The sequence below is a fragment of the Sceloporus undulatus genome, chromosome 7 (genome assembly GCF_019175285.1).
Source record: "Sceloporus undulatus isolate JIND9_A2432 ecotype Alabama chromosome 7, SceUnd_v1.1, whole genome shotgun sequence".
Taxonomy (NCBI): domain Eukaryota; kingdom Metazoa; phylum Chordata; class Lepidosauria; order Squamata; family Phrynosomatidae; genus Sceloporus; species Sceloporus undulatus.
In genome coordinates this window covers 21,590,790-21,607,013 of record NC_056528.1, presented here as the reverse complement: position 1 = coordinate 21,607,013, position 16,224 = coordinate 21,590,790, and the positions used below count along the sequence as shown (strand labels likewise).

The window sequence follows — 16,224 nt, the reverse complement described above, 5'->3', positions numbered from 1 at the left end:
TTTCAAATGCTTGGTGGATTTCAGCAAAAGAAGGTCTGTCAGAAGGGTTCCACTGCCAGCCTGGAAGGATAGGCAACCCATTAGCTCTTCAAGCATAGTCTTAAACGTATACATACAACACTTCCTGTGCTGCCTTCCACTTTTCATATAGATGGAATATGGACATTTTAACAAGTCTGACCAGAAGAAAGCTAGAGGTCTTTGAGAGTAGCCCAACTCCTCCTCACAATGGTAGGAGAAGGCATCCCTCCTGGAATTCTCCCTCTGATTTATCAAAAGGTAATGGTGGAGGGGAGCAGCAATGTGATTTAGCACAGAAACAACCTGTACAAAGGCCATGTGAAGATACTGAGCAGCTAGTAAAACCACATTAATTGAAGAAATGCTTTATTTTTGGCTTTGGAGTATTATTTATTTATTTAATTTATATGCCACCTTTCTCCTGGAGTGGGACCCAAGACAGCTCACAAAAGGATAATAAAAACTAAACAATAAAATTTTAAAATAACCAGCTCATCACATTAAAGCAGCACCGAATTAATTTAAAAAGCCTAAACAAAAGTTTTTAGAAATTAATCCCATCCCAATGAAAACCCTCTCTGCAAGCAATTGCATATTAAAAGCTTACTTAAACACAGCATTTCCCTGTTGAGCAAAGGAGAGCAGGGTTTGGCTGACCTGGCCTTCAGTGTATGGAAGGGTGGGAGCAGCTCTATCTCCAGCATCCTCATAAAACAAGCCTGTGACAGTGGCAGGACTGAGAGAAAGCCCTTCTCTGTAGATCCAAGGATTCTGGCACATTTGTATAAGGAAATACGGTCCTTCAGATGATCTGGACCTTAGCTGTATTTTGTTATTGGGAGTTGGGAGTAATAATAGTTGTTGTTGGAAGTAATAATTAGACGCATTTCATTTCATTTTATTAAGGGCAAGAAACCAAACACAGCACCAACCCTGCAGTTTCTAATTGTGCCTCCAGACTAACAGGGTCATGTACATTTAGCCACTGAGTACAAAGAATAGGGAAATTGGTCACATATCCTTTTCTATTGGCAAAGTTTTGTACCCAGTCCTAAGCATTAAAACATTTGCAGGGTCTGAGCTCCTGTCCTCTTTTAAGGCAGTTCCTCCAGGCCAAGAAAGCTTTAGCCTCCAGAAGACCCTTACATGCTCTCATGAGCTCATAGACTTTCTCTGGACAGCCTTCAGGGCGTTCCATGCGGTAGTCCTTCTCTAGGAGCTCATAGACCTGTGAAAGGTCAATCCCAGGGTAAGGTGACATGCCATAGGTTGCAATTTCCCAAAGCAGGACGCCAAAGGCTGCAAAAGAAACACAAGGAGATAATTTCAGATGTGGCAAATGGCAAATTGCAAGAGAGAAAGCTGTAGCTCACTAGTAGGATACATGAGCTGCAGGGAGAAGGTCTCATGTTCAATTTTCAATAACCCCAGTTAAAAAAACTCTGGGAGGAAGGAGTTTGGGGAGAACAGTAACAGAGAGCTTGTTTGGCATACAAAAGGTCACAGGATCAACTAGGCCAATGCAATAGACAGTGGCTGCCCGATAAAGTACAAAATACTGGACTAAAATGTCAAATATTCTGAGTCGGTATAAGACAAGAACCTATGTACCTATGTATAGGTACCCTGTACCTATGTATAATTATTGCTCTGAAAATACCCCCTTTCAAACTGTCTTCACAGTGGAGAGGTAACTGCAACTAGCAGTTGCAACTTGAATTTTCATTCAGTAAAGAGATACTGCAAATTATCCAGCAACAGAGAATGCTTTGTGCATCCTCATGGAGAGGGTGCATCCCTGCATGTGACATTGGTCTAGGCTTGCATTCTTCTAACCAATTTTAATTCCAGTATCTGGAGAGAGTGAGAGGAAAGTGTAACTAGGCTACCACAAGTTGGGGGACATGTACAATTGTTTCCTGGGGCTATGGATGTGTGAACTAAGTGCGCCCTGGCTCTTTCTGGCTTTGGGCAGATGACTGTGGAGATGTTGAAGAACAGTAACAAGCCTTTTCATCAATCCAGACAAATCTTCTGAGACATGACAGGGCAGAATTAGCTTAATTTTCAGTGTACTAGCTTGTCTCGGACCTAAATGCCTGAAGTTCCTTCAGGTACTGTTAAAGGCACAATTAAGAAATGTCACACCAGATAAATTGAAACCTCTGTTGCTGCACGATGGCCTCTGCAAATCAGATGAACTCATCTATTTCCCCTTGTGAAAAATACACACACACAAGCTCACTGACCCACATTTTGGGTCTTTCCCACCTCAGTCAGTGCTGACTTACAGTGCAGAAACCAACAAACTGCTGGAGAAAGACAAGTGTAATTCATTGCAGGCAAAATGAACCCAAACTTGGAGAGAGGCACTGGTACAGCAGCAGGTAATAAAATGCCCTGTCTCCTTTCCCCACCCAATCCCACATTGCCGCTAGAGCAGCCTTTCCCAACTCCGAGCTCTCCACATGCACTGAACTAGTGGTTCCCTAACTTTGGCCCTCCAGATATTTCGGACTTCCTGACTGTGGACCAAGCTAGTTAAGTTCAAAAAACTTGGGAAGACCAAAGTTTGGGAACCACTGCATTGAATAATTACTCCCATCACCCAGCGAATGGTTAGATGTAATGGAGGTTGTGGTCCAAAACATCTGGAAGACACCATGTTCCCTAGACAGATTGGTGACTAGATCTTTCTGTCTTTGTCTGTCTCCTTCTTTGTTATTCCTCTCCTCCCTTTGTTTTTCCGGCTCCTCTTGAACTAAAAAAGGACTTAAAACCCAAATGTTAATAGGGTATGAGAGAGACCATCAGCAACCAGTCTTTGTTGCTTGGACTGCTCTGCTACTCAAGCCCCAGGCCCGTAAGCAGTGAGGTATGCACTGTGGTTTTAGAGGTGCCCTTGAGGCTTCATTTTTGCCATGGAGACCATCTGCTAAATCTACAGGTCACAGAATAGTCTTACAGTTTAGACAGCACTTACATCTGAGTAGGGGGTACCATGTGGAAATGGAGCCAGCTTGTTTTCTGCTGCTCCAGAGACTAGAACACAAACCAATGAATTCAAATGACAAGAAAAGAGGTTCCGCACCTTAACACTAGGAATAACCTCTTCACTGTCAGAGCTGTTTAACAGACTGCCTCAGCGGGTGGTGGAGTCTCCTTCTTTGGAGGTCTTTAAATGGAAGCTGGCTGCGTATCACTCAGGAGTGCTGTAGCTGTGCACTCCTGCATGGCTAGATGGGCCTTGAGGTCTGTTCCAACTCTAAGATTCTATAGCTCTATCTTATCTCCTCATACAGTTACACAGGGTGTCTTTTGTTGCCTTAAAATTTTGTTTGTTTGTGTTAGGGCTGAACGCCTCCATCTCAGTGTTGTAGCCTGGCCAAGACCAGACACCATCTGAGATTGAAGACTAGAGATATTAAATGCATGACACCCCATCAACACACAGTTCATTTTCACCATAAGAAGGATGGGGATAGAGATATAATTACGTTCCATCATACATGCTGCTACAGGGATGAAGAGGAGACTTGTAGTTGCTCTTTTTGGTAATAGCTGCAACATAACATGCCTGATAAGGCATTTAAAGTTAGCAGAACAAGTGGAGATGGGGGAGGAAAAAATTAGAAGGTTTGCATTTACAGAATCACAGGGTTAGAAGGGACCACAAGGACCATCTAGGAATGCTGTGTTCAGTTCTGTACAACAGAATTCAAAAAGGATGTTGACAAGATGGAGTGTATCCAGAGGAGGGTGACCAAAATGATGAAAGGTGTGGAAACCATGCCTTATGAGGACTTAGGGAGCTGGGTATTTTTAGCCTGGAGAACAGAAGGTTAAGAGTTTACATGATAGCCCTCTTTGCAGGTTTTTAAATCGAGGCTGGGTGCTTTGATTGTGTATTCCTGCATGGCAAGGGGGAGTGGACTTGATGGTCCTTGAGGTCTCTTTTAACTCTTATGTTTCTATCATTCTAGTCGAACCCCCTGCCATGCAATAATACACAACTAAATCACCTCTGAAAGATGCCCACAGAAACTCTATTTAAAATTCTTCAAAAAAGGAGAGTCTGCACCCTTTCAAGGCAGTCTATTCTACTGTCCAACAGTTCTTACAATAAAGTAGTTCTTCCTAATGTTTAGGTGCAATCTCTTTTATTGCAGTCTCTTTTCTTCTTTTCCAACTAGTAGCATTTAAATCATGTCTAGATTTTAATCTCTCAAGGAATGATGCCACTAAGCAGACTGGAACATTACATTTAGTTCTCTGGAAGGTGCAGAGAAAACAAACAAACAAACAAACAAATTCAGAAAAAGCAACAAATTCAAAATTCATTGTGACACAAGGTTTCTTGAAATCCAACTAAGAAACTGAATTAGTATCTGATTCCTCATTATAAAAGATAGCCTTTTGATATCAATTCAGCAACTTGTACATAATTACTTCAGTCACCCTGTGCATTATCTTTTAACAAGAAGGCAAGGCCACTGCCATCACATTAAAAGGGTAAACATCACCTCATGTATGAGAAATAACTGCTAGCCATTTCAGGCTAGCCATTTTCAGAATGTTCCTTTGATAGACCTCTGTCCTCAAGTGGAGACGACAAGTGAATTTGTTGTTAAAAAAGAAAAAGGAGGTGATATGCAGCAGAAAGACTTATCCACTTGGGAAGGGTCTGTTTTTATACTGTTATGATGGAATCCAGACACCGAAAAGTGCCAGAGACAAACCACACAATGCTTGGCTGCTCTCCTAATCCCCCGCTGGGATTGGAATATGCACATCGCAAGACCGGTTGTATGCACGGATAGTTACAATTTGGGCAGGTGGGGGAGTGGTGTGTGAGGACAATGACTTAAATTGAGAAAGATGACTATAAAGTTATGAATAATGCAGGTACTTGAAGGGAGAGATATTTGTTGCTTTGGAATTATTAGCAAACCCAGATTCTGGGCAGGAAAAAACAACAAGTCTATGCACATTTGCATAATGGGCACATATGTTCACAGTATGAATGGCACAGTTCAGTGGTGGAGCACCTGCCTCACATACAGAAAATCCTTGGTTCAATCTCTGGCATTTCCAGCTAAGGAGATCAGGCCACAAGTGGTGAAGACCACTCGTTGAGTACTGGGGGAAGTGGACAGATGAAACTCACCCCACTCAGTCAGTTACCCCCCCACCCCCACCCCGTCCTTTTAAAGATTTTTGTGAAGCAGAAAATATCAGCAACAGAACCAGGGCGCTTCTACATGAAAGGTATGTGCTCTGCCAAGTGAGCCATGGGCCCACCTTGCGATTGAAAGTCTAAGCTACATCATCTTTATTTTTCTTATTTTGCAGCAAAACTCTTAACTCCTAAGCATCTTGATTTCATGATTTAGCCCTTGATCCAACTGCTTTAATACAGTGTGAGGCTCTTACCCCAGACATCAGACTTAATAGAGAACTTGTTGTAAGCGAGGCTTTCTGGCGCAGTCCACTTGATGGGGAACTTGGCCCCAGCATGTGCTGTGTATGTATCGCCTGTCATCAACCTGCTCAGGCCGAAGTCAGCTACCTTCACCAGATGGTTCTCCCCTACGAGGCAGTTCCGAGCAGCAAGATCCCTAGGGAGACAGAGCAGGAACATGGGTATGAAATCTCTCATGGGAGAAGGAAAACCTCTTTACTGAAGCTACAACTACTATCACCAGCACTCAGCAGTCCTTTAAGATACACCTGTTGTGCTATTGCATGAACAAATCTTCTCAAGGGAGTCAGTTTGCACACTTTGCTGCCTTCCCTACCAAATCCATATAAAAGCTGAGGACAGAGAATCAAGTGATGTGTGAAACAAGACAAAGCTTTCAGTTCCCACACATATCTACCTACTCATTTTTTTCATTCCACTTGAGCCTTAAGAAAAGTTACTTTTTTAAAACTGTAACTCCTAGAAAACCCCAGCCAGCCTTGTTACTGGAGGCTCCTGAGACTTGCATGTTCAAAGTGTATCTTTCCCAAGCTTTGACATAGTGCATGTTCCTCATGTAGTTTTTAAGGTCAATAACAGTCAAGGAAAGACAAGAGAGGATTTTGTGTCTGAGGAGCCAAGAAAGCTCCTGGAGGAATGGCAGAGTAGGCAGCCCCAGGGAAGGCCTTTCTCCTGACACAGCAATAGCAAAGGGACATCTGGAGTTGCAATCTTTGTTTTGGTGGATCAACAATATAGTTGAGAAGTATGATCCAGTGTCCTTATTTATTTTAAACTTTTTAACGTTGTTATCATCATCACCACCATCACCATTCATGGCTTCTTCCCAGTGCTGGACTCAAAGTGGCTTACAACTGTTAAAGCAAACACTGAATAAAACCGCTCGGCCACAGAATGATTACCTCCTCACACCAGGTTTTATACTATCGCTCTGCCCATGTTCTGTTTACTACTAATTAATATAGCAATTTAAACAGTAGATAAAAATAAACAAACAACAATAGACAAATAAACAGCAAAAGGGATTGATCCATTACTTTCTCTCTTTGGTGGCCAGGCATCTATTCAGCAAAGGCCTGCCGGAAGAGCTCTGTCTTAATGGATCTCATCCAGCAAGCCATTCCATACTCTGGGAGCGATAGCCAAAAAGGTCTTCTGGGCAGTTGTGAATAATCTGGTTTTTATTGGTTGTAGCAGATTTCTCCCAGAGGACCTAAGTGTGTGGGGTGGATTATATGGAAGGAGGAGGTCCAGGAAATATTTTGGACCCAAGCCATTTAGGGCTTTAAGGGTAAAATAAAGATATTGTTAAAATTCTAATATGTTTAATCCTTTTTAAGGGGAAGGTGTTGTTATATTGATGTAATATTGTGTGGGGATGTTTTAACTGTTAGCTGCTTTGATGGATTTTACAGAAAAGCGGGATATAAATAAAAGTTTTATTTATTTATTTTTATAGATAAAAAATTACCTTATGCAGAAGTGAAAAATTTACTTAAACTATCAATAAAATTAAAAGCAGTTAAAGACAAACCATTAAATAGAATAGCAACAAATACAGCATATGAAAAGCCCTTTTGTCCTGAGCAGCCAGCCTTCAAAGGCTTGTCAAAACAGAAAGCTATTTACCTCTCTATATAGGGCAGCAAGGAGAGTGCCAGTCTGATCTCTCTGGGAAGAGTCCCAGAGCCTGGGAGCAGCCACCAAGAAAACCCTCTGCTGTGTTCCAACCAGATGTCCCTGTGAGGATTGTGGGGAAGAGGGAAGGGCCTCCCCAGGAGATCTCAAGAAATGAGCAGGTTCATATAGGGCAGTGGTTCCCAACCTGTGGGTCGGGACCCCTTTGGGGGGTCGAATGACCCTTTCATGGGGGTCGCCTAAGACCATTGGAAAACACCTGTTTAATTACAGTTATGAAGTAGCAACGAAAATAATTTCATGGGTTTGGGTCACCACAACATGAGGAACTGTATTAAAGGGTCGCAGCATTAGAAAGGTTGGAAACCAATGATATAGGGGGATATGTAACCTGGACCTCAACCATTTAGGTATTTATTTTCAGCTGACCAGGTTTCCAGAATAGGTTACATACAAACAATAGGTCATTAAAGAAGGAATAATTCCAGCCAGGGAGGGGGGCATATGTTGGACAATGCTGGTGAAGGTGAATTGAGGGAAGAAGGAAAGGTTAGAGGAAGAAATAACAAAGAAGGTATGAGAACATAGACAAATTTAAGAGAGGAGTGTTGGTTAGATATGGAAAGCAAAAAAAAATAGGAGAAGAGAAATAAGATAAAAGGAGAGGAAGGATATAGAATACCTAATACACTGTTTGAGTGCAGAAACAAATTGTTTACGGACATATATTTTGATTTATGGATAAGAGTTGTGAAGTTAAGAATGTTATTTTTTGTGTCTAAAAACTTAATAAAAATATCAATAAAAAAGAAAGAAAGAAAGAAAAGTCAGTAGTAGAACTAGCAGCACCAAATTGCTTGTTCAACAAGAGCAAGTCCTGTGAAAGGGCACATTAATTTGTCAAATAGCATCTACCCCATTTCTTATCAGCAAACGCTGACACGGTGAGCATATAAAGAAAAGCATCTTGTCATTAATATCAATCTTGGCTTCCACCCCCTAACAGTTTAAATCACTCAGTGAGGTCACTGTCATGGATTTGAAAATGACTGAAGAGGAGAGTGATGGTACACCAAAGGTATTGGGTAGGAGGCTTGGGGAGAAAAGGGTGCGCAGTTTGCAAGGTTAAAAGGGGGGTACAAAAAGAAGATACGGAAGATGCGGGGAAAGCTTTTTCATTTTCTCTCACTGTGTGTGGTCCCTGGCAGCAAAGAAAACAATTTGCCCAAGAGGCAGAAGAAATGAGCAAGGGCACTGCCCATTTTTCCAGGATAGCATGGTGACAAGGGCAAGACTTAAATTGAGCTACACAGGAGATCTCTGCCCACAACAGCAGAGTCTATGGCGGTGCTTGAGAGACTTTCAACACAGCATGAGAAATGGTGACTCACGTTGAACTTGTGGTCTACTACTTCCCTTGACTCTTGATGCAGTCTAGAATTTAAGCTGCCGCTTCGCACTATTTACTCATGTTCAACTTCTAGTCTACTAGGACTCCAATTCCTGTTCACATGTACTGTCCCGCATCCTATATTGGTGCATTTCATTTTTATTTTTATTTTTTAGCCTAACTGTAGTACCTCACATTTCTCCCTCTTAAAATTCTTTTTGTTAGTTTTGGCCCAGCTTTCTAATCTATTAAGGTCATTTGAATTTTGATCCTGTACTCCATGGTATTAGCTACCCCTTTTAATGATAAGCATGGCCTCTATTCTTTTGCCCAAGTCACTGATAAAGCTGTTGAATAGCACTAGTCACTTCTCTCCAGGATGAGCAGCAGCACCCTTTAGGTTTGGCCAGTCAACCAATTACAAATCCACCTAACAGTAGTACTGTCTAGCCTGCCCTTTACTAGTTTGTTTGCAAGAATATCATGGGGGACCTTGTAGAAGCCCTTATTGAAATTAAGATATTCTACATCTACAACCTTCCTTTCATCTACCAAGCTCGTAATTTTATCCAAAAAAAGTAGTAAGATTAGTCTGTCTTGACTTGTTTTTGAGAAACCCATGTTGACTTTTTGTGATTGTGACATTCCTTTCTAAATGTTTATGGACTCTCTCTTTACTGAGCTGCTCTAGAATCCTTCCTGGTATTGATGTCAGACTAACTGGGCAGTAATTGTATGGGTCTTCTCCCCTTCCCGCCCTTTTTGAAGATGGGGACAATATTTGCCCTCCTGAGACACCCTGAGGCCTTGCCATTCAACAACAGAACAACACGTCCTTGAAATGAATACAATTTGAATACCAGTCCTGAAAAATAGCAATATCAGGACTCCACAAATGCAAATGAGAAACCACCCAGGGTCAGGGGCTTTCCCAGCAGACAATGATCACTAATTAAGCAGACACAATCTTCTTTGCATATCCTCCCACCTTGAGGCCTGACCATCAACAACAAAACAATACACAGATTAACAATGCAGATCACCCCTCCCTACCCAGGGTCACACAGTATATACCCAACTCACTTCCATGCCAGCACTCTCTGAAGATGCCATCCACAGATGCTGGTGAAACATCAGGAATAAACTCTTCTAGCACATGGCCACATAGCCCGAAAAACCCACAAAAAACTATGTCTTCAAATACATGGCTACCACTGAAGGGGAGCCTCTTAATAGTTTTGACACCCTTCATGTCAGCGAGTGAGGCACACATTTCTTTTTGTGTTGGAGACATGCAGACAATACAGTAAGGTTGACCAAATTTTTCAACGAATTCTGTTATTACATTGTTCAGAAGCCATTTCCACAGAGAAAGAATGCAAAGTGCTAACCATAATTGCAGCACACTTAAAGGTCAAAATCCTCCAGACAGCCATTCTTGAAAAGATGCTTAATAGAGGAGGGAGAGGCAAACCATCCAGACAATAGCAGGGAGAAGAATCACTAAAGCGCAAGATGACAATGATGGAAGGCATGTTGAAAAGGCACCAGGAAGAAAAAGAAAGGGGGGAAAAGTTTTTTTTCTGAGAGTCTGGTAGAGCTGATGGTTTGAGAAAAAATGTGTCATTATGGGTGATTTGTCGGCTCTTCGAGATGGAATGGAGAGAGCCATTTTATAAAGAACTGTAATGATTAGGAAGAAAGGTTTCATCATGAGCCTTATTGTAAAACCATAGATGAGTAAGAAGTATTGCCTCACCTTGCCTCACCTGGGCCTTACAAAATTCAAATATGATGGTCAGAGGGGCAAGCCATGGAGGCACAAGAGCGTTCTGGAGTTATAAATGCACAGAGGATGAGAATGCTACATTATCTAATTCTCTCATATACAACCTGATAGGACATTATTGGCTTCCCTTTATGTTGACTGGACTTGCACAAGGCAGTCCTGAGGGTCAGACATTGGTTCCTGCTTCCTATGCTACTCATTAAAGGAAGTGATGGTATGTGGTTCAAGACATGACATTCACCTATGAGCTCAATGTCTGCTTTGCCCTATATTATGAGACTTCTTTATAAATCTACTGTTCCTAATGCCCAATTTCCAAATAAAGATATTTTGGAGCAGAGCTAGGAAAACCTGTGTTCTTTCATATGTTGTTAGACTACAGCTGTAAGAATCCATAATTACTGCTCATCCTTCGTATTATTGTGTGCTTTCCATTCTTTTCTGACATATGGCAACCCTACACTGACCTGATCCTATTACAGGGCAGCGGCATCCTGCACCAGGGAGTCACCCAGGGTGGGGGGGTAGTGCTTCAGGTCAGAGCCAAAGGAGCCTGCTCCCAACTTCCTACCCTATGCAGCTTTACTTCAGAGTAAAGCTGCATGGGGCAAGGATTGGGTGGGTGGGTGCCTGGCCCTCTCCTTCCCTGTCCCCCATGGCCGTGCAGGGCAGGGACAGGGGGGTGCTCACCGGGTGTCACCCCCCTTCAGTGGTGTCCCCCAGTATAGTCTACCCCCCACAGCCCTAGTGACACTACTGTTACAGGGTTTTCTTGGCAGAATTTGTTCAGTGGGCAGTTACCCTTGTCTTCTTCTGAGGCTGAGAGTGTGACCTGCCCAAGTGGTCTTCATGGCTGAGTGGGATCTCCCAGTGTTCTAGTACAACACTCAGATTCACTACATCACTATTGGGCATCCTGCCTGAAACGAATGGGAACCTGTTTCTTATAGCAGGTTCTTCACCTGTTAACAGAACACAACAGAATAAAAGGATTTTTGTAAATTGCAGAAAAAGTAGCTGAATCAAGGTGCTGGAGAAACTCTCCTATGATGAAAGGCTAAAGAACTTAGAATTTTGCTAGTTAAGAAAATAAATATGATTAAGGGTGAGTTGGGGATTCATGAAAGAGATTTAGCAAGCTGATTTTACTGTATGCCTTCCTGGGATCTTCAATTATAGAAAGAGATATAAATATTGAAATCAATCAATCAATCCACCCATCGCTCTCAAGGTGGAGAAAATTAACAGAGAAACATTTTCTCCCTCTCAACCTTAGGAGGTATGGTTATCCAATAAAACCTGTTGGAAATTCAGGACAGACAAAAGGAAGAACTTATTGACATGCTGTTTTAACTGCAATTTCCTACTACAAGATGTAGTGACAGCCAGTGCTTACAAGGCTTTAAAAGTAGGGTACACAAACGTCATGGAGAATGAGCCCATCAGTGTTTATCAGTCATGACAGATCTCTTTATTATCTCTGGGACCAGAGGCAGGATGCTTCTCTGAATACCAAGCTGCTGAGGGACATGAGCTATGGTCTTCTTGTCCTGCTTGGGAAGCCACCAACCTATCATTGTTACTGTCTGAATGACACTGGCCAACACCACCAATATTCCCTAACCTCTGTCTACAAGAACTCTTGAAAGCAGTAGAAGTAGGCTAGTAAGCAAGAGACACACAGCAAAATCCTGAACATATTCATGGCACATTCACACGTTCCATGTGTGGAAACCTTATGTGTACACAAGAACACTACTCCAGTCACAAAACGTAATACTTATCTTGTGTTCACATACAAGATAAGCCTAGTCTCCGCCCTGCATGATAGGACAGTATCAACAAATCCGTACAGTAGACAGGAGAGCTGAAAATAATAATGTGTGGCTTTGGTACTGCTGCCCACTGAATAGTATTATTATTAATAATAGTAGTGGTGGTGGTGGTATTATTATATTTACTTATATCCTGCATATTCCCCAAAATCATAACTCAAAGAAATTGACAATTTAAAAGAAAAATACAATTAAAACATACAAAGGTGAGCATTAAAACACAATTAAGCTATTACAGTATTAAAACACATCACACATTAAAAAAAAAGAAGAAAAGAAAATGCAGTTTTAAAAAAAGATAAAGTTCTTAAAAACAGTACCATTAAAACAGTACAATACCCCCAGCCCATTCTTTAAAGACTTTCGGTTTTAAAAAATCTATCTGAATAAAAATATCTTAGTGTGCCAACATAAGGATATATGGTGGGGGGGGGGCATTCTGGCCTCCCTGTGAAGGGAGTTCTAGAGTCTAGGGGCAGCCACCGAGAAGACCCTCTGTTTTGTCTCCATCAACGATGCTTGCAATGGTGATGGGACTGAGAGAATGGCCTCTGCTGAATATCTGACAGCCAGGGCCAGCTCATACAGGAGATACCGTTTGTGAGATAGCCTGAACGTAAGCCATGTAGGGCTTTATAGATCATAACAAGCATTTTTAATTGTGCCTGGAAACAAACTGGCAGCCACTGGACCTGTTTTCAGAGGAGCATTGTGTGGTCTCTGTAACTTGTCCCAGATAACAGTCTGGATGCAGTTCTTTGCATCAGCTTAAGTTTCCGAACACTCTTCAAAGGCAGCCCCAAGTAGAGCACACTAAAGTAATCCAAACAGGATTTAACAGGATGTAAGGCAAGCAGCATCTCAAGGAATGAGTGCAGTTGGTACACAACTCTAGATGTGCAAAAGCACTCCAGGTCACTTGGAGAGACCTGGGCTTTCAGGTACAAAACTGAGTCCAGGAGTACCCCAACACTACTTCTCCAGGGGAGTATAACTCCATCCAGCACAGGCAGAATCCCTATTCCCTGATCTGCCTTCTGACTGACCAGGAGCCCCTCTGCCTTGCCTGGATTATGTGTCAATTTGTTTGTCCTCATCCAGTCCATTACTGATGATAGACAGTCGTTTAGAAGCAGGACAGCCTCATTGGACTGTGGTAGAAAGAAGTAGTAGAGTTGAATGTCATCCACATATTGATGGCACAGCACCCCAAAACTCTGGATAACCACTCTCAGTGTTTTCATGTATGTGTTGAATAGCATAGGGAACAAAACAGAACCATGAGAATGAATGGAGTGAGAGCAGGAGAGGTGCCCAAGAGAAAGGGGAAAAGGAGAGTGTTTTGGTTTCATGACTATTGAGATTGTAATCCACTTAAAATATGAATTTATGTATGCTTTAATTATGGCTTCGTTCTTTATCCTGACAACACATATATGTGTTCACCATCTACAGTTTTCTGAATACAGCTTTTCGGGTTTCACTACAGACAGCTAGGATGTCTGAAGTGCAATGTTCCTGTACATGACAGCAGCCTACAAGAGGTGAGTTTCCACTCAAACCTCTCCTTGGCCAATCTTCTTTGCAGGATTCTAGATGCATATTTAGGAGCCAAAGATGGGCCTGGAACTATCACTAGGATTGGAGAAAGGAGAACAAGCCAGAGGCAGGAATTTCAATCTGAGGAAAGGTAAAACTTGCCAGAAGAGGACTGGTTGCCCACAGCCCTTCTTGTTCTGAAAAAATCCTCTCTGCAGAGTGCTCTAGAGGGGACTGCTAGGCTCACATTATAAAAGGATGTAATATTACTTGCCATTTCTCTCTAAGAGCAGTTGGGAGCCATGGTTTGGCAAGCAAAGACTCTAGACACATTTCCCCATGTAGCACCTGTACTTTCCAAGACAACGCAGAAGACATTAATGGAAAGCACTCTGGTCTGGCAAAACAGCTGTTGTGGAACTTAGAGGAAGAGTACTGGGAACAAGGCTGAGTGATCTGTTCTCTCCCTTACCGATGGATGAAATTCTTCTTCTCCAAGTACTCCATGGCAGAGGAGATCTGGGTTGCCATGTACAGGAGGACAACAGCATTCACTTCCTGCCTGTTACAGTCCCGGAGGTAATCCAACAGGTTCCCATAGGTCATGAATTCAGTGATGATATAAAACGGAGGCTCCCGCGTACACACACCTGTGGAATGATCAAAATAATTAATTCAGTCTCACTGATGTTGCACTTGAGAGAACTTTTGTCAGCTTCTTTAGCTAACATGGCAAAGAAAAGGTGATAGAAGCAAATGAAAGTTTCCCCAGAATCTGGTTAGAGAAGTCTAAGCTTTAGGTCTTTCAAATATTAAATGCAAGTAAAATGAGTTCATTAAAAACCCTGTTCTACTTTTTAGAAATTGCAGGCTCTTGCCACAGGACTGAAATGTCTGTAAGTAATATCTCAGTATGGTAAGTAGCTTATCTACTTCTTAACATCCCTATCACCGCATGGGGCTTTGGTTCAAGTCAGCCTGAGCAGTATTTATGTCACTTACCCAGTAATTGCACCAAGTTTGGGTGCTTGATCTCTTTCATTACTGCTGCCTCTTTCAAGAATTCTTCCACTTCCATGGTGTCCTCCTGCAAAGGGGAGTTAAAGGAGAAAGAGTCAGAGGAGACAGTTCTGGAAACAGAAGGGTTTCAACATATGGAGAAGAGTGAAGGAAGCACCTGAAATTAAAGCTGCTGTGTGCTGATGATTTCCAACCTCAACCTTGCTTTGCCTCTTGTGCAACTATATCTCGCTGATGCCTACTGTACCTTTTGACCGATTCTGTTCCCATGTATCACAACTCTTGTGAGAGTCCATTTTCTTTCCCCTTTCCAACAACTTCATAAAACACAAAGTTCAGATGGGGTTTACCAGTTTGTCTGCAAGAGTATCATGGGGAATCTTGTTGGAATCCTTATTGAAATTAGGATATCTACACCCATAACATTCCCTTCATCTACCAAGCTCATAATTTTATCAAAAAAGTAGTAGGATTAGTCTTGACATGACTTGTTTTTGAGAAATCCATGTTGACTTTTTGTGATTATAGTATTCCTTTCTAAATGCTTACAGACTCCCTGTTTAATGAGCTGCTCTAGAATCTTTAGTGGTATTGATATCAAGCTAACTGGGCAATAATCGTTTAGGTCCTCTTTTCTCCCTTTTGTGAAGATGGGAATGTTTCATCATCTTCTTCACACAATAGACCTACTATGTTCTCATTCTTTTTGCTACTGACAATACAAAAAAAAAATTCCCTTTTTATTTTTCTTAACCTCTCTAGCAAGCCTGAGTTCGTTTTGCATTTTAGCTTTTCTGACTTTCTCCTTACAGATACAAGCTATTTGTTTGAATTCCTCTTGGATGATTTCCTCCTTTTCCCATTTCTTACATATGTCCCTTTTAAAAATTAGTTCAGTTGAAAGTTCTTTAGTCATCCATCCTGGTTTCTTGAAACACCTCCCATTTTTTCTCCTCTTTGGAACTGTTTGAAATTGGGCACTTAATATTTCCCTTTTTAGAAACACCAATCTGTCCAACTCTCTTCTTTTTTAGTGTTCTTAACCATGAGATCACCTCCAGTATTTCCCTACATTTGCAGAAATCACCTTGCCTGATGAAGAAGCCCATGGAGCTTTGAAAGCTTGCAACAAGTATATTGTGAATTTTGGTTGGCCAATAAAGGTTACTGATGGATTTTTGTTTGCATTTGTTAAATGGCCAACACAGCTATCCCTGCATTTTTTCTGTATTGTGAGATACTGCATTGTAGCTGCAACAGGGGGACCACGAAGAGAGTGGCCTGTGGACTGGGACCACCAACCAAAGTAAAGCAATTTTTTTCTTCTTAAATTTGGACTGAATTCACATGTTCTACCTCTATACCACCAAAATGTCCCTGATGCAAAAAACATGGAGACTTCTTGAGGAATCCATTGTTTTCTGCTTACAAAGAAGCCAGTGACCACACTGGAATGGAGACATACTAGATTGTGTAAGAGGAGTCCCATGAAAATGGACTTTAAATTTCC

At 41.8% G+C, this 16,224-nt stretch overlaps 1 protein-coding gene across 1 annotated transcript in view; it reads right to left on the bottom strand.

The window, feature by feature from the left end:
- Window positions 1–16,224, bottom strand: part of ABL1 (ABL proto-oncogene 1, non-receptor tyrosine kinase) — a 50,518-nt gene that overhangs the window by 9,952 nt on the left and 24,342 nt on the right. The window contains 5 exon segments of the mRNA XM_042478419.1: window positions 2–60; window positions 1,168–1,320; window positions 5,455–5,639; window positions 14,167–14,344; window positions 14,697–14,781. Coding sequence (XP_042334353.1) covers window positions 2–60; window positions 1,168–1,320; window positions 5,455–5,639; window positions 14,167–14,344; window positions 14,697–14,781 — 660 coding nt within the window.